Source organism: Gracilinanus agilis, chromosome 2, assembly GCF_016433145.1.
Source record: "Gracilinanus agilis isolate LMUSP501 chromosome 2, AgileGrace, whole genome shotgun sequence".
Lineage (NCBI taxonomy): Eukaryota > Metazoa > Chordata > Mammalia > Didelphimorphia > Didelphidae > Gracilinanus > Gracilinanus agilis.
Window position 1 is genome coordinate 596,750,290 of NC_058131.1, and position 18,791 is coordinate 596,769,080.

Here is an 18,791-nt window from a genome sequence, read left to right on the forward strand (position 1 = left end):
TAAGGAATAAAATTCCGTCAGTATGTTTTCAAGTGGAGAGGAAGAAGAGGTGGGAAAATCTATTCAGATTCAATTGCAATGATCTAAGCAGGTGGTAATGAAAGCGTGTACCAAGTGTGAATGTAAGAGAAGTTGAAATTTAAAACCAAATCCATAGATTTGTTATCAGATTGTATATATAAGGTAAAGGAACAGAGTGGAGAAGTTGTGGGAAATAGTGATGCCACTGGTGGGAACAAGGAAATCAGAAGAAAAAGCAATATTTTTTGGGGGGGAGGATAGGGTGGGTGAAATGAAATAATGTTTGGTTTTGAAGATGTTGATCTTGAACTACCAGTGATAGTCCAGTTTGAGAAGTCTTGTTGGGTCTGGAGCTCAGAAAAGAAGTCAGGGCTATATAATTACATTGGAAGAGGAATAGAAATTTGCACATGGACTTGGGAATTGTCTTTATAGAACTGATTGCTAAAACTAAGAGAGTGAATATGATTGGTAAAGGAAGGAGTAGATTATGGAGAAAAGGTCAAGTAAAGAACCTTGAGGAATACTCACCTAAAGTATTTAAAGGATATGAAAGAGGATAAACCAGGTGAATAGACAGAAAGACATGGGTTAAAGAAGTGTAGAACCAGGAGATATTATAATGGTGCTAGTTAAGTCAAAGGTTATGAGTGTATCTAGTAGGAGGAGGTAGCCAGCAATGTTATATACTGCACAGAGTTCAAGAAAGACAAATATAATAGGTCAAGGGATATAGCAATTAGGTCATTGGTGCCTTAGAGAGAGAAATTTCATTAGAATGATAAGGGGGTAGCCAGATTGAAAGGGGCTGAAGAAGATTGAAGGGTAGTAGGGATGTAGAGAGGCAGATATGGGACAATACTTGACTAAGTAGAAGGGCAAAGGGAAAGGATTAAAAATATTTTAGGTTTGTGGAAACTTGGGCATGCCTGTATGCAGATGAGAAAGATGAATGAAAACTTAATTATTAAGTACTTAAGATATGTCTTGCATTATACTAAGTACTAGAGATCCAAATAGAAAAATTGAGATAATATTTACTCTTAAGGGACTCTTGCTCTAATTAAAGGGGATAGCAAATACAAGAGGGTTTAATTACAGGCTGGATGGAAAGTCCTGAAAGTTCTAAGGGTGCAGCAACAGGGCAGATGTCAAGGCCCAGGGGTGATTAGGATGGACACACACATTAGAGGGCAGTGCTTGGGAGTCCATGGAATACAATGGCAAGGCAGAGGGAGAGGCCTAAAGGACTTTAAGATGCATTTATAGGGTAAATGACAAAATCTGGTGGTCCTCTTTCTCATTCCAGTTATGAGTAACTATGTTGTCATTCCTGACTGGACACCCTAGATGGGGTCTTAGCAGCCCAAAGTTGGGGAAAGGGGCAAAAAGTAAATGAAGGGACAAGATTTCTGTTGACATAGTTCAAGATGAACAACAAAGAGTATGTCTGATGTAGCAAGGCCCAAGGTAACAGGAATGGAATAATTGTTATTACTTAGAGGCTTTAACATCACAAGTTTTGGGGGACATTTTAATTTCTAAAAATGACTTCTTCTGTTCCAATTTCAGAGCTCTTCTGATAGAGAATCAATTCGGAACATCCTTCAGGTTCTCACTGAGCTGCTTTCTGTTGGTAAGTATCTTCGTTTCCTCATTTACTTTCTTCAAGTGAAGGTAACTGGTGGACAATGAGAATCTGGTACAAATAGAGATGTTCATAGCTTTGGATATCTTCTCTGAGGTACCATTGTTACTGAAGCAGTCCTGTCAATATCTTCTTCAGAAGACAATTAAATGTTGATTTTTTTTGTTTCTCATTCACAGCTCCTATTGACCCAGTGTCTGAGTGGATGGTCATTTGATTCATCCTCTTCTAGATTTGGTTTAATTTGTTGGTAGAGTCTTCTGAGACTTGCTGTATTCTTACTCCAAACTCACCTTTGAAACACTTCCGAGACACTGTGAAAAATTAAATATAAAGTGACTGAAAAGAAGGGAAAGTAATGAAAAAACTAATGAAATATTAAAGGACAGTTTTTTTTCATGCTGCTTAATTATTTGTAGCATAGAGGGAAGGGCAGGCCAGAGGCTGATCAGGATCACTGAGGTCAGACCTTCTCTGCCTACCTCCCCAATCAAAATAAAAATAGTTTTAACTCACAGCTTGAGTGTTATGGTAGCCTCCCCTTTAGCAGAAAGCAAACTGAGCTACTCATTCCCAGGTGCAGTAGGAGGTGCCATGAAAGGCAGATTAGGTCTGGAGAAAGAGAGACGACAATGCAGTTGAATCAGTTGGTGCTGTTTCTATGTCTCTAATTAACTTTTCTATTGCATTAATATCCTCCTTCTACTCCTCTGCATTCCTAATGTGTGCCAACTGGCTTTCTATAGCATCTCAATACCACCATTCTAGTTCTTGGCAGTTCCTTTATATATGTAAAATGTTGGCAATTGGAGAAAATTGTTTATCTTTAAATGGAGAGCTGGGCACAGAAGTATGGTGATGCCACTGAAATCTAGATGGAAAAGAAGCGGAATAGAACTTTTTGGTCAGCAACTTCCATGCCACCAAGTTTTTGGTTATCCTCTAGAAGAGGTAAATTATCATGTAGTTGTTTTTCAGTTGTGGTCTATATTTCATGACCCTTTTTGGAGTTTTCTTGGCAAAGATACTGGAGTGGCTTGTCATTTCCTTCTCCAGCTCTTTTTACAGAAGAAGAAACTGAGGTAAATGGGGTTAAGTGACTTGCCCAGAGTTGCACAGCTGGTAGATATCTAAGGCTGGATGTGAATTCAAGAAGATAAGTCTTCCTGACTCTGGCCTGGCACTCTAACCAATATGCTACCTAGCTGCCACTGGAATGGTTTGTCATTTTCTTCTTCATCTCATTTTACAGATGAGGAAACTGAGGCAAACATGGCTAATTGACTGGCTCAGCATCACACAACTAGTGTCTGATTCAGTTCGTTCTGACTCCAGGTTCAGTTCTCTACCCTTGAGCCACCTAGCTGTCCTAAGTAAACTCTAGCAGCTATTATCTCTTGGATCTAATGTAAAATTAATTATTTGGCTTTTAAAGCCCTTTTTTCTACCTTTCTTTCTTCTTATACCTTATTCCCTTCCTCATACTCTATAATCCAACCATACTGACTTCCTTTTTGTTCTTTGCACACAATTCCATCCCTTGATTGTGTAAGGATGGGTTTTGGTGCAGAGGAGAGGAGACAAAAGGAGTCAGAAAAAGGCAGTTGGTGACAGTTACTGACAGTTGAGAGACCAGAGGGAATTCTGGGAAATTCTCCTAGCAAGGAGGAAGAGGAGAGATCTTGGGGTGAAGGACTGGTGGAGGACATCCCAGCTCAGATCCAGTCCTGAGGTCCTCCTGAGGATCTTTCTTTGGAAACTAAAACCCCTATTTCCTGATCAAAGCCATTCCTTCACATCACACCCATCAAGACTTCAACCACAGAGACAGCTAAGTTTTTGGACTCCATTTTGGGAGCAATTTCTTGGTCTCCTTCTCCCATTACCCAGCCTTGCTGAGAGACCCTTTCCAGTCTAACTTACAATTATAGAAAAGGACAGAAATATAGAAGGGGCAAGGGGAGAGATTTAGGAGTGGGAACCCCAAAGGTTCCCACTCAAGTGACAGACCCTATAGTAACAGAGAAGAGGGCTCCCCCAAATCCCTCTGCCCTTCACTTCTTTCCCCAACCCCTGAATTGTAAATAATAAAATCCATTCACCAGTCAGATAGTGTTCCAGAGTACCTGAGAGACAATGAGGGAGAGGGGAACCACAGCTTGGTCTGGCTGCCTCCATCTTGAAACCAGACCTCCTTCTGTGAAATTTAACTGATGGGGGGAGATTTGTGTGAATCCCGTCCTTATTCAGAATCAGATTGGGGTACCACATACCTTGTCTTATAGGGAAGCCTTGCCCCCAACTCCTGTTGGGTGGCATGACCATCCAGGTCACCCAGTTTTGGGGTGAAACCCCCTTAAAGTCTCACAGAGTATATTCAGCCCCAGGGGAGAGCTGGAAGAGAGACTCACCAACATAGACTCTCTCTCTATCTCCCTTCTATCAAACATTGGTTATAGGCTCTCATTATTGTTACAACTGTACATTTTAACTGACATCCCTGAAATTCTTTTCCCCTTTATTACCTGCTGGCTTCCTTAACAATCTCATTCGATTCTGACTTTCTTCAAGAGCATTTCCCATTCCTCTTTAATCATAGATCCTTCCATTTGAGATTATTTCCAGTTTGTCACATGTCTTTTTGTACACAGTTTAAATTTTTTTTCTTTTTTTTCTTCATTTTTTGGCACTTGGCATAGTATAGGGTACATAGCATGCACTAAATAAATACTCATTAATTGATCAGCATTTGCAGTTCTTCATATTTTGGGTCCTTTATTATCCTTCCAGTGTTCCATATACATTTTCTTCTCTTCTAATATTCTACATTCTAGCCATACATGCTGTTTCTCACTTATGATTCTTCATTGTCTCTACATATACCTTTTCACTCGCTATTCCTTATGGCTAGAACCCCCCCATCTCCTTACTTTGACCCCTCAAAATTCTCAGCTTCCTCTAAGACTCAACTCAAATGTTATCTTCTATAGGAGGCCTTTCTCTTCCCTCTCAAATCTTAGCGACTTCTCTCTTTTTTTAAAACCCTTACCTTCTGCCTTAGAATCAATACTTTGCTGGTGGAATTGTAAACTAATCCAACCATTCTGGATGGCAATTTGGAACTATGTCCAAAGAGCTCTAAAAGAATGCCTGCCCTTCGATCCAGCCATAGTATTGCTGGGTTTGTACCCCAAAGAGATCTTAGATAAACAGACTTGTACGAAAATATTTTTAGCTGTGCTTTTTGTAGAGGCAAAAAACTGGAAAACAAAAGGATGCCCTTCAATTGGAGAATGGCTGAACAAATTGTGGTATATGCTGGTGATGGAATACTATTGTGCTCAAAGGAATAATAAACTGGAGGAATTCCATGTGAACTGGAAAGACCTCCAGGAATTGATGCAGAGCGAAAGGAGCAGAGCCAGAAGAACGTTGTACACAGAGACTGAAATACTGTGGTACAATAGAATGTAATGGACTTCTGTACTAGCAGCAATGCAATGACCCAGGACAATTCTGAGGGACTTATGAAAAAGAAAACTAGCCATATTCAGAGGAAAAACTACAGGAGAGGAAACACAGAAGAAAAACAACTGCTTGAACACATGGATTGAGGCGGACATGATTGGGGATGTAGACTCGAAACTACCACACAAATGCAACTATCAACAATTTGGAAATAGGTCTTGATCAATGACACATGTTAAAACCAGTGGAAATATGCATCTGCTATGGGGGGAAGTGTGGGGANTCACAAGGAGCAAAAATCTGGATTGGGGAAAGGAAATAGGTCTCTTTAGCCTTGGAATAATGGTGAGAAGAGGTGACTAGGTAAGCATTGGTGTGGCTGTAGTGTGACCCCCACAACTGGCTCAGGGAAGGCATTTAGGAGAGTTCCAGTGTGGGTGTGATGGCTTGTTAGGGGAGGAAGCTTGCAAAGGAAGCAGTCAGCCACATGTGACTAATGCCTTTTTTTCTCTGACCCATTTTTTGAATAATTTAATACATATATAAATACATATTTATATATTTATTATATAAGTACGTATATATTAATTAATATATAAAATAATTAAAAAATTAATAAATAAAGATAAATAAAGATACAGTCTCCAGAGAATTTCAATCTTTAACTAGGGAGACCCAGCACCTCTGATGTGAGGACTTCTCAAACTCTTTTTAGGGCTACTTTTCTCTTTTCTTCTGAATGTGTTTCTAATACTGTCTTCTGAGGGACACTTATTTCCTAACTCAATCAAGCAGAGTCTTATGGTACTGTTTTCATCATAATGTTCCCCCCCTCAAAAAAAATCCCAAGAAGGCACTTGAGACTCAAAAGAGCTATTGAAGACCTCCACTTTAGGTCCTATGGATCTATAATGGAGGATTTATGGAAAGTCATGGGCATGAATCACTCAGGTTGAGAAGGAAGGTATGGACATATTAGGTTGATATGTACTGTTGAAGAGAGTACCCACATTGATGATATCTCAAATTGCACAAATTATCAAAGGACTTGAGTTTACTATCTAGAAATTAATTTCATCTATTCTAGAGAAAGGTTTATATTCTTTTTTTCTCCACCATAACCTAATGGAGTTCAGAGGAAGATTAGAGTAGTAATAGTCCCTTTCAACTGTGATGAGTCTTTCCCCTTAATTTCCTAAGTCATCAACCTTGAGTGGTTTAGGTACTGGAAAGAATTTGGCTCCTCCAGTCCTTTTTTAGAGTAAATGGAACAATTCTTTCTTGTGTCCAGCTCTTTAGGCCTGTTTCCTATATTCTAAAATCATGATTAATAATTCTACTCTCATTTCCCTCTTTAGGCACAGATCGAAGGATCCACTACATGATTAGTAAGGGAGGAAGTGAAGCCCTACTCCAGACCTTGGTGGACTCTGCTCGGACACCTTCCCCAGATTACAACATTCTCTTGCCTCTGATTAGGCTGCTGGTCAAGGTTGGCCAGAGAGGTACCAATAGCCCTTGAACCCTGGCATTGAATGAAATGAAACATGTGTTTTGTTTTGCTTTTTTGTAATAATGAACGTGATACTGGGAACATCAAATGTTAAATGAATCTTAATTGAACTTGGACAAAGGCATAGCCACTTTCATAGTATTTATGGGAATTATTGCACAAGGATAGCTTTATTCTTTCAAAGATCACCAAAATCAGGGCATTAATGTGGTTTTGTCTAGGTTGTTGGAGGGATATCTCTAGAGGAGGACTTGATAAGGATATCCTTGTCTTTTGGCTGCTTTGCAATTTTATCAATGACTTAGATGATCGCATAGATGACATTTATATTTGAAGATAACAAAGTTGAGAGGGAATAAAGACTACACTAGGTGATGGTGAAGACCCTAAATGATCTTAACAAGTGAAAACAATGATTTAAAATAAATAGGAGGAAATTTAGTAGGGATAAATATATATCATCAATAGGTCCAAAAAATCAACTGCCCAAGTACAGGATGGGAGAGTCAGGGCTAGGCAATGATTTGCATGTTGATCTGGGAGATTTAGTGAACTAAAAGATACACAATAAAAAATGAAACAGACCTTGACCTTAAAGAAGGCATTCTGCTCAGTGGAAACAATCTATACATAGTATAAAAAATAAATGATTATTAAAGTTTCATAAGGGAGATGGCATCTGAAGTCAACCTTAAGCACCCTATGTATTCAACGACGTGGAGGGAAAATATATTCTAGGTTTGAGATATACCTTATGCAAATTAGGGGGAAAATATAGGTATATATATCAACTAGGTGGCATTTTTCCCCTGAAAGAAATATTTATTGTATTTGAAATAAGTTACAACTGAGAGGCCATAAAAAGGGACTTCAAAGATGCTAATTTTAGAAAATAAAAACAACTTCCTAGAGGTTTTTAAAACAAAGGTTTAAAGTAAATAAAGTGCTGAGACTGGAGTCAAGAAGACATCTTTCTGAGTTCAAATTTGGCCTTGGACATTTCCTAGCTGTGTGATCCTGGGTGAGTCAATTAGCCCAGTTTACCTCAGTTTCCTCATCTATAAAATGAGCTGAAGAATGATCTTTGTCAAGAAAACTTCAAATAGCTTCACAAAGATTTTACTGTAACTCAAAAATAACTGAAGAATGTCATATATGTATATGTATATGTGTACACATTTATATAAATGTATATATGTGTAGCTATATGTCTATATCTATCTATTTTGAAAGATATAAGATTTATAAGGAATCCCTTCTGGGTCAGAGGAGAGGATGTGTTCAGTTGTACAAATAGAGGGTTTGAGCTTCACAAGAAGAGAAGGTTATCAATTCTTCAGGGACTCAAAGCAAAGGAGGAGAGAATGAGGGAAGACCTACATAGGAATCTGATAACATGGTGTCATTTTTTATGACAAGTATATGACTATATTAGGTAGACAAAACTAGTGGAAAGTACGAAGAAGAGGGCAATTTATAGGATCCCTCCTACTGCTGCTGGGCTATGTAGTACTCCAATGAAACACATGGTATACATTATTTTATCTTCTTCAGACAATGAAAATTTGATTCATAGTAATGATGTCCATTTGTACTACATCACTTGCTTAAGGCTAATGTCAGAAGACACTCATGGACCAATTTCTTTTGTGTGTGCTTTCTTAGACAAAAAGTTTGGCCAGAAAGCTCTGGAGTTGGAGGCACTTGATGTAACATTGATTTTGGCCAGGAAAAATCTGTCTCACAACCAGAATCTTATCCATTGTCTCTGGGCTCTGCAAGTTTTTGCCTCAAGAGGTGAGTTTATTATCTATATTCAGCTCTTGGTCAAGGGAAACTTTTGAAACAATACTTGAAGAACTAGACATCAGAATAGTAATGTGTGTGTTTATATGCATGCATGTGCATGCGTGTGTGTTTACAAGAGACAGAGACAGGGAACAACAGAGGGAGACTGAGGGAGACAAAGAAGAGGGGTAGAAATAGAAGGTGGAGGAGAAAGAGGAGAATAGAGGGCATCTATGTAAAGCAAAGACAGATAGGGAAAAGAGAGAACTGGAAGAGAATGGGGAAAGAGGAGAATGAAGGAGGAAAAGGAGGGAGAGGATGTGGGATTAATTCATTGACTAAATTTATGATAGCTGTTTATGAGATGAGCTGTGATAAGCAAGAGCTTATATTTTGATCTTCATCTCAGCTTTGCAGAATCCTGAGTCTAGTTTTAAAGTAAGCCTCTGAAGCCTCAGTAAACCTCCAGCATTTTCTTTCCTTTTGTCTGATAAAGGCCATAGTTTCTAGTCCTTATCTTTTAGCCTATGCCCAAGCTCTTCTCAGCTGGATTATCCCTCTTAACTCCTCAGTTTCAGTGTTCTCATCTGTAAAATGGATAGAATAAACCCTTCTAGTACCCACTTCAATGGTTTTCTGAGAGGATCAAATGAAATGATAGATTTAGGGCACTTTGAAAATTTAGAATGGACATATGATTTCATTAGTATGAAGAATTCCTAATGAGGAAATTCCATATCCCAATTCAGGCCAACATCTTCTCCACAATTTAGTCTTCGAGAATTGCTTGGGAGCCTTGAGAAAGTTATACGATCACCTAGCCAGTATGTGTTAGAAGCATGATTGCTACCTCCAAAGTCAGTCCTCTATAAACTATGCCACACTGCTTCTCCAACATAGCTACAAGCAAAAGTAATTATAAAGTACTTCTTTCCAATATATTTTTCTTTTTCTTTAAAAAAATACGAAAACAAACAAAAAACCCCTACTTTTTGTCTTAGCACTGACATCAGGTATTGAGTCTAAGGTAAAATAGTGGTAAGGACAAGGCAATCAGGCTTAAATAACTTGTCCAGAGTCACAAAGGTAGAAAGGGTCCAAAACCTGATTTGAACCCAGGTCCTCTTAACTCTGGGCCTGGTTCTCTATCCATTGTGCTACCTTGCTGCCTCAACAAAATAGTCTTCATGGAGAGGTACCTGAGAGACTTTCTATACCAAAAATCCAAAACATAAAAACAAACAAGACCCCAACCACTATGCCAAGTAGCCTCTTGTATTAATTATGATGATGATGATCTGCATAGCAACTTTCTATTCGGAGTGACTGCAGCTACCAATTTGGGATCCAAAAAATTAGAAATGCTTTATATATATTTTCTGAGGAATCAAAAATTAGTTAAGAGGTATCAGAGTATAGGGATGGTATCTGGATTCAAGTCCTACCTCTGAAAAATTTATCTGTGAGACCATAGACAAGTCACTTGACTTTTCTTTGTCTAAATATTTCTCTAAGACTATGATTTAGAGGCTTCCCAAGTATCTGCATTGGTAGGATGAGTTCTCTGATAATGGTCTGGAACAGCAGAAAGTTTAGTTGAATGACTGGCCATCTTTTCCCTTCTTCTTTCTTGTCTGTGAATAGGCTATATTGTCTCTTTCTTACATCAACATTGCTCCTAACCAAAGGGCTTTAGAATCTACTGGGGATGGGGAACCCTACTCCAATGCCTAGCTCCAAGAAGATCAATGATTTTGTTATGGGCAAGAAGTATTTCAATGACCATTTGGGACCTCTCTTAAGCCTACAATCATTGTAGCAATTGTTCCACAATATATATACTTTGGAAACATTTGTACAGTCTACTCTGCACAGCATATGTAATGATCTGAGGATAACAGAGTTCAGGCAACCTGTACATTGCTGTCTCCTTAATGAATTGTTTGGTGTTATAGAAGGCACCAGCAAGCTCTCCAAACATCCCCTGTCAGCAGGATGACTTGGCTGGAGCCCTAATAAGGCTGCAAAAGCCAATGGGCCCTTTGGCAGCTCCCAGATGTCCAATAGGGTATGTTTATAGAGCTGCCAGAGGACTAGCCTCAGGCAGCCATCCAGAGCTCCTGCTGGCTACTGAAACCAGTGTCACTATCTTATTCTTATTCTCTTCTCTAGATTCTACTCTTTGCCTGCTGTCACACTGTCATTGTGAACTGTGAAAGCCTGGCGTTTTACCCCACCAACAATTCTATTAAGAGCCAAAAGTTTACCTCAGTCCCATTTTTTCCCTGCCTTCTTCTGGATTAAAAGCAAGGGGATTAGACTATGACTTTCCAGAGGGTTTATTTCCAGGCCAAGATACCCTATTTCTCACCATTCATTCAGGCAAACTGAAAAACAAAAAAGAAAGAAAAAGTGCCTCCAACATGAAAGAGGAGATAATATCACTGAAATTCTAGTAGAGAGTTGAAGGTATACTTAAATCATTCTCTGTTGTAACTGACTCAAAGAGGGAAGATACCTTGGTGTCTATGAACAAAAGGGAGACAGATTTTGCTGTAAAGTAAATTACTTTTTAGAATTAAAAAAATCATTCTAAACTCAGTTAAATTACTACATCTTCACATCTAGAGAGTTGCCACAGTGCAGAGCAACCAATCTGACATGTAAGACATTGGCTAAAGGTTGTTTAATTTTGTGTAGCAGTTTAATGTTCAATTAGTTAAAACTTGTATAGCTATTTCTTTACTAATATGGAAGCCTTACTATTCTACCTAAGTACTTTTGAGAGTGTTTTTTTCTTGAGAGACATAGTTTCAATTCTCATTTCCGTGAGTTGAAATTTCACTGAATGTAAAATGTAGAATGGGTTCAAATTCTGCTTTTAAAGTCTACTTTTGTATAACCAGAGATAAGACACTCCCCATGCTCTGAGCATTCATCTGAAAAATGAAAAGGGCAGGATAGGTGGTCTTTAAGGTTCCTTTTAAAGTTTAAATCTTATGCTGCAATGACCTGACTTATCATTGTTGGACCAGAAATGCCAGTAGGCTTTTCTACAAGTTTGGTTTTGTCTAGGTTTATAGGCAAAGAGCATAGGAGGGAAGGAGAAGGACCCAGAAACGTTATTTGTTTGTAGAAGACTGAAGAAATGATCGGAAAACTTGTCCCACCATGGAGTGAATTTCTGTGCACCATTTTTCTTGCTTGTTCTTCCTGGTAATAAAAAAAATGGTTTATAACATGGGAAGACAGAAATCAAAATGCTTATGACCCGAATTGGACCCATTTTCTATAAATAATATGATATTTGGCTCTCACCCTTCATTTTCTCTACTGTGACATAGATGATATTGCTGGCAAAAAATTAGGAAGTAGCCTCCCCACTCCCAGGCTTTCAAGTTAAATTTCTAAGGTTAAGGATAGTTTGCTTCCTGCAGGTCCAATAACTTTTGTTACTCTTGTCTTTTTTACTCAGTCACAACTGGAGCCATGCTGGGGATTAATGGAGCAATGGAGCTACTATTCAAGGTTATCACCCCTTACTCTAGGAAACGCACCAGAATTATCAGGTACTGAGCAACTAGAAGTTCATTGGCCTACAAAAAGACATACATGTATTGTTGTTGCTGAGTTATTTTTCAGTTGTGGCTGACTTCATGACCCCGTTTGGGGTTTTCATGGCAAAGATACTGGGGTGGTTTGCCATTTTCTTCTCCAACTCATTTTACAGATGAGGAAACTGAAGCAAACAGATTTAAATGACCTGCCTAGGGTGATAGAGCTAAAAAGCATTTGAGGGCAGATCTGAACTCAGAAAGAGGGGTCTTCCTGACTCCAGGCCTGGCACTCTATCCACTATGCCACCTAGGTACCCTGCCATATCTAGGTGGACATATGTCCAAACCAGTGGTGAAATGGAGATACACTTAAATACACTCTTGGGACTTTCAGTAAGGCTTAGCTAACTCTTCCTTTCCCCCTGCAAACACACTGAAACATCATGATCCTTTCCCATTATACCTCCAGACAGAAAAGACAACTAAAAGAAAGTCAGGCTAGTCCCCAGCTTTCAAATTATTCTTTTATTATTTTGTTCCAAAAGACAGTATAGAAATGACTTGAAAAGATGCCAAGTCCCATAAGATCAGAAGCATAAGCCAGCCCAATTTCTGATATGTGATCTGGGTCATGTAATAGCCCGTCATGGTTGTATGCTGGTAGGTGAGGTGCCATTATTAATGTAAAGATGAATTTCTCTGCCTATTCTTTCTGTCCCTGGTTTGCAAGAGTAGAGCTAGTCACAATGTTAAAAGAGAAGATGGCCAGGCACAGAGGCTTTACAGATATTCTGAGCCATTAGGATCCATCATTCTTGGGAGTGACTCATAGAGGACCTTGAAAGAATATTAGAAGAAATTCAGCCAATTTCCAAGATAGATGGAGTAGTTTGAAAAGTTGCATTTCCATGCTCAGGCATGTTATTTTCGATGTCCTTACATTAATCTTGGACTCATATTCTACCTGGTTATTCTGCTCCTGAGTCACTGCAATTCTGCCAGTACCTATCCATCCTTACCTTTTCTAGGGCAAATGTGCCTGTATCATGAAATGAGGCTGGGCTAAGACCCTCTAAGGGAAAGAAAGCAGTGAGAATTATATATGAGAACAGAGGTGATCACGGTAATGGGGATATGAGATAATAGAGCCAAGGAATAGAAGGCACAGGGTTAGGTGACAGGACTGCTGAGCCCAAAGAAAGTTCCTTAGAGTTTTGGATAGCTTCCTATACTTTAGAGTGCCCTGTAAAATCTGGACTAGATTCTTGGTCCTCTTATTTTAGCCTAATGAAACATTTTAGACCATACCTCCTTAGAGAAGATGATTTATTACCTGTAACTTCTAGTCCCAAGATTTTAGTTTAAAAGCCACAGTGCTCAACCAGAGATTTTAGCCATTGATTGGTTAAAGGTCATTTAATTTTGTATTGCAGTTTAATGTTTAATTAGATGAAACCTGTGTAATCTGTTTACTAATATGGGACCCTTACCCCTTCACCTAACTCTATCCTTCTCTTTGCAGGCTTAATATCTACCCTTTCTAATTTTGTTTGTTGGATTAGCATTTATAATCATTCACATTTATATCACCCTTCAAGATTTATAACACACTTTCATTACAGTTCTATGAGGCTGGTGGGGCATACGCATTATATAGATGAAGAAATTGAAATTCAGAAATATTAAGTGATATATGTATAAACTGTAACTGCTAGGGTTGAGCCCTGATCATTTCACTCCTGACTCTAGGTTCAGTTCTCTTGGTACTGTTGTACTGCTGTACAATTCTTCTAAAAAGAATAGTAAGTTGAGCAATAAACATTTATTAAATCCCTATGGTATACCAGGTACTACTGTAACTTAATTCTATAGCACAGGATTCTCAAAATCATTATAGTCTTCCAGGATTTGGGGGTAGATGCTATAATTTTATAGATAAGAAAATGGAGATATTTTTCAATGCAACAGATATTTATTAAGCCTTACTCAATGCAAGGCACCATGTTAAGTTCTGGGTATACACAGACACACAAAAAATCCCTTTAGAAAAAATAGTCTTTAGGAGTAAATATACCCTTCAGGGAAAAACATAGCTTTCCCAAGTAAGTACTGTAACTGAATCTGAATTTTTAATGCTTTACTACTCACCTGTTGGACAGGTCTCTTAGCCCACAACACAAGGGTTAAGGAAGAACCTGGAAGCAGAGATTTTTAGATCCCTATCGATCCCTTTCATATAAGCAAATCTGGAAATTTCTCCCAGGTCTCCTTAAATGAATAGGCACAGGGGCTTGTTTGAGAGACTTTTAGAGGGAGGAGAAGGGGATATAAAATTCCATTAGGTACTAAAAGCCCTCTCTAATGTCCTCTTCCAAAATATAACAGCCTGAGCTAGAGTTATTCAGGGCTGTCTCTCTCTCTCTCTCTTTTTTTTATAAGAGGATGCCAAGCGTTGTCTCAAAGTGACTTTTCTGTGGAGATTAAAACTGCCCCACTTCTCCAGCATGAGACTAAAATTAGTTGCACAGCTGTTCTCCACTAAAGCACTGTCCCTAGCTCATCTTCAGGGCAAGATTTACAACGGAGGCACTGACTACACACCTTTGAACAGAGGAAGGGATACAAGGGCCCTTTGGGGTTGCATGCCAGGCCAGTTTACTGACACTCGCTACATGCTGAACACACAGATTTCTTTCTGCCCACCCAAATGCCCACCTGCTTCTTCAGCCCTATTACTCACGTGAGCAGATCCATGCCAGAGTGAATTGAGAAAGGGGGAACCTAAGATGAAATTGCCGAGGCAAGATAAAACCAAATAGATGGCATCTGCACTTCAATACCTTAAACACATATATGTGTGAGGGTAGCGCGCACACACACACACACACACACACACACACACACACACACACACACACCCCAAACTGACAGCCCTCAGTATGGATGAAAATGAGGAATGTGACCACTATAAACAGGTTAGATAATGACAATAGAGTGTACAATAGTGGTCTGTTTCTCTCCCAGGTATTATTCTTATGCTTTATTGTCTTTTTGGAGATAACCTGGGTCCTCAGTGCCAACAGTACCACATCAATTCTGGAAAGCCCTATTGAATTTAAAGATTTTAAACTTAAAAAGCTTCAAGTACAGGTCCAGTGTTAAGAACAAATCCCACCGACCAATCTGTAAATATTCATTACCATATATTCAATGCAATTATGATTATTTTTGGCCAATAACAGCTCTTAAAGACTATATCCTAGGGGGAAGCTGGGTGGCTCAGTGGATTAGAGCCAGGGCTAGAGCCAGGAGACGCTAGGTTCAGATTTGACCTCAGATGCTTCCTAGCTGTGTGACCCTGGGCAAGTCACTTGACCCCCATTGTCTACCCTTAACATTCTTCTACCTTGGAGTCAAAACACACTATTGACTCCAAGATGGAAGGTAAGGGTTAAAAAAAAGATTATATGCTAAATAAGAGAGGGGTTGAGGACTTTGTTGGTAGAGGGAGTTCTAGTACTGAAGAATCTATAGATCTATGAAGTTTTAAATGAAAGTACCTTTAACTTTTCAAGATTTTTATATACATTAAAGTCACATTTTACCTTAGTCTCCATATGGAAAAATATAGTCTGAGAGAGTCTGAACTTAGTTGGTTCTAATCTTTTCTTCCTTGTGACTTCCTGGTCAAAAGGTTGGAACATTTTCTTCACTGACAGTTTCTACTGATACTTACCTCAATGAAGATATTCCAGAGATGGCACAGTAAAAGGTTCTTTTGACTTAACACTTGCTATTACTACCACCCTTGAGGATTAAATAGAGGATAATGGTGGGGCAGAATACTTTTTTTCCAATTTCCTAAATGTTGAGGAAACAAGATTCTTGCTGTTTAGGTTCTCCCAGTTCAAGAATCCCCAAATCATAATCCACATAATATTCTAGGGTTATAGAAATCATGCTGGAAGAAACCTTAAAAGTAGTCCAATTCAATGCCTTCATGTTACAGGTAAAGATAAGTTAAGTCCAAGTATCATAGAAGTATTAAGTAAGATAGGAGCACAAAGATTTGAACATGGGTTGTGCTCTTGCCATGATACTACCATTTTGTCCTTTGCTCATAAATCTTCCCCCACTGGCTCTTCTCTTTCCCACTTTGCCTTAACTTCTAAAATGTTTTCTTTCTGCCTCTGACCTTGACTCATTTTTTCCTCCACTCTTCCCATATCCACTTTTGAGTATTTTCTGCTTCCTAAGTTTTCCCTTCCTTTCCACACCTGTGTGCAATTTGCTCTGATTCTTTCCAGCAAATCTCTTCCTGTATATATTTTAACACTTTCAAACACACACACACACATATATGTGTGTGTGTATGTATATGTATATATATATATATATGCATATATATACATACACAAGCTTATGTATATATATGCACATATATATCTAATATATCTACATGGAACAACATTTACCCTTTTTTTTCCTTTTCTGTAGGTAAAGTTATTTGTAAGAATTTCATCAATTGGCATGTTTCACCCCATGCTGTCTGGGCCCTTCTGATCCTACCCAGCCTAGGTTAGTTATAAAATCCTTTTGAACAAGGAACATGTTTTCTTTAGGTGATATGCTTAGCCTAGCATACACGGAGGACTTCTCTGTGCATCTAACAAACACAATATGACATTCAATTAATATCTGTTACACTGAAGGTCTGGCTGGTACTGACTGAAATAATAAGATTTGAACTAGATGGGAAACTGAGAGTTTGCAGCTTAGCATATGTAGTCCATGATCCTAGTTTTATCTTTGATCATTCAGCTGTATCTGATAGTAGAGCAGATGCTTCCATTGAAAGTGGGATCAAAGCTATGATCCTTGACCAGTTGCCTCATTTGCCTTCCAGCTCAGCTCTTGTTTATGCTCTGCATTGGCTCTTCCTTATACTGTGGGCAAGCCTCTCTATTTCTATGAGTGTGCTTTGGAAGCTACATGATCTCACCACAGGATGATGATTTAGTGAGCTGAGAATTGGACTGTGAGATCGGTCTACCACTGTCTTGTTATGTGACCCAAGATCAGGTCATTGCTCTCTTTCTACCTCAGTTTCTTGACCTCTCAAACCAAGGGGGAATAACTAGCTATGCTCCCTATGCTTCTCAAGGCTGTTTGAGTGTGGTTGGTAGAATGAACATCAGTCAGACTCTTAAATCCTTAAAAATAAAAGCATACACTCTAATTCAGATCATTGTCGTTCTATCTTGAGGGCTATTTTTAATTCTACCATCCTCCCTTGTCTCATAAACACTTTACTTAATCAGACATAGATTGGACAGCCTAGCAGATGGACTGAGTTCTGGCAGCTGCTGTGTCTTTTGGACCCCATTTTGTTGTGTAGTTTTTATGATTTTAGTTCCCCAGAAGAGGAACTTCACATAGACTGAGCTTGGTTTGTTCATCTCTTCACCTGCATTCATTCTGATCCCATCTGCTTCGAGAATTATATCTCTGGTATTTTGGGCTCCCTGGCATCTCTAACAAGACCTTACTTTATGGTCTTCACTACTCTCGGTCTGACATGGATCTAGAGGGGTCTTAGCAGCAGGGTGCCCCAAAACAATCTTCAGTCACCAGAAGTGATGGATGTGTCTTCCCTTTTGCAAACCTCCTAAGTAAATTCTTCATATTATTGTCCCCTGACCCCCCTCTCCTTCTTCATCCTAGTGGCTTTCTGTGATTAGAATAGTGTTAAGGGTATCCTAATTATGCCTATACTTCAAAGTACTGAACTCTGAGCATCTGTGGCAGGTGGGAATTGCCTTAGCTCCAGGATGATGGAACAAGTGCTTGTCTGGCAGTTCTTTACGAGAGTCTATCAAGAGTTGCTCAGGCTTATGGGGCCTTAGAAATCATATAGGCCAACTCTTTTGTTTTATAGACGAGGAAGCTGACACTCAGAGGGGTGAGATGATTTATGCAAGGACACACTGCTAGTTAATGGGATAGAACTCAGAACTACCTTCCTCTATATTTTATGGCTTGGTATTCTCTAGTGTAGTTAGTGAGTATTTATTTTAATTAAGAGTCTTTAAATGAAGTTTCTTTTAGCGAAGACTATGCTATTGACAATAAGCAACCATAACCATGGTCCTTCGAGTACTAATAAATTCCTGTTCCATTAACCTCTGCAAGAATTAGCCATACCCAGAGGAATGAGAAATATATCACATAGAACTAACTCTCTTCAGTGGAAAGAACACTGGCTCTGGGGTCTGAGGACCAGGGTTCAAATTTTCCCACAGATTTATATTACCAGTATGACCTTAGTTAAGTTAAATAACTCCTGGGCATTGGTTTTCTCATCTGTAAAATGAGATAATTAGATATATTGCTCATGACCCTTTCAGTTCTAGTTTTTCAGTCCTACGATACCTCCTGAAAAGAGTACTAGAGAACCAAAGGATCTGGGTAGAAATTGTTGTTCTGCCACTTGTTATCTGGGCAAATCAGTGAATTTCTCTGGGCCTGTACAAGGAAGTGATTTGACAAGATGATGCCTCAGATTCATTTTTGGATTGTTTGTTTTTGTTTTTTAGAATTATTAGAATCTGATTATCTTTTTCGTGTTATGGGATCAAAGAATCTTAAAGTTGTCAGGGACCTTGGAGGTTATCCTGTCCAACATTTTTCTCTTCTCTTCTCTTTTCCTCTCCTGTTTTTTCTTTTTCTTTCTTCCTTCCTTTTTCTTTCTTTCCTTCCTTCCTTCCTTCCTTCCTTCCTTCCTTCCTTCCTTCCT

General features: G+C 38.9%; 1 protein-coding gene across 1 annotated transcript in view; it reads left to right on the forward strand.

Moving 5' to 3' along the window:
• Positions 1-1,467: 1,467 nt before the first annotated feature.
• Positions 1,468-18,791, forward strand: part of AGBL1 (AGBL carboxypeptidase 1) — an 832,111-nt gene continuing 814,787 nt past the window's right edge. The window contains exons 1-5 of the mRNA XM_044660138.1: positions 1,468-1,491; positions 1,594-1,657; positions 6,496-6,642; positions 8,316-8,447; positions 11,914-12,007. Coding sequence (XP_044516073.1) covers positions 1,468-1,491; positions 1,594-1,657; positions 6,496-6,642; positions 8,316-8,447; positions 11,914-12,007 — 461 coding nt within the window. The remainder of the gene's footprint in view (positions 1,492-1,593; positions 1,658-6,495; positions 6,643-8,315; positions 8,448-11,913; positions 12,008-18,791) is intronic.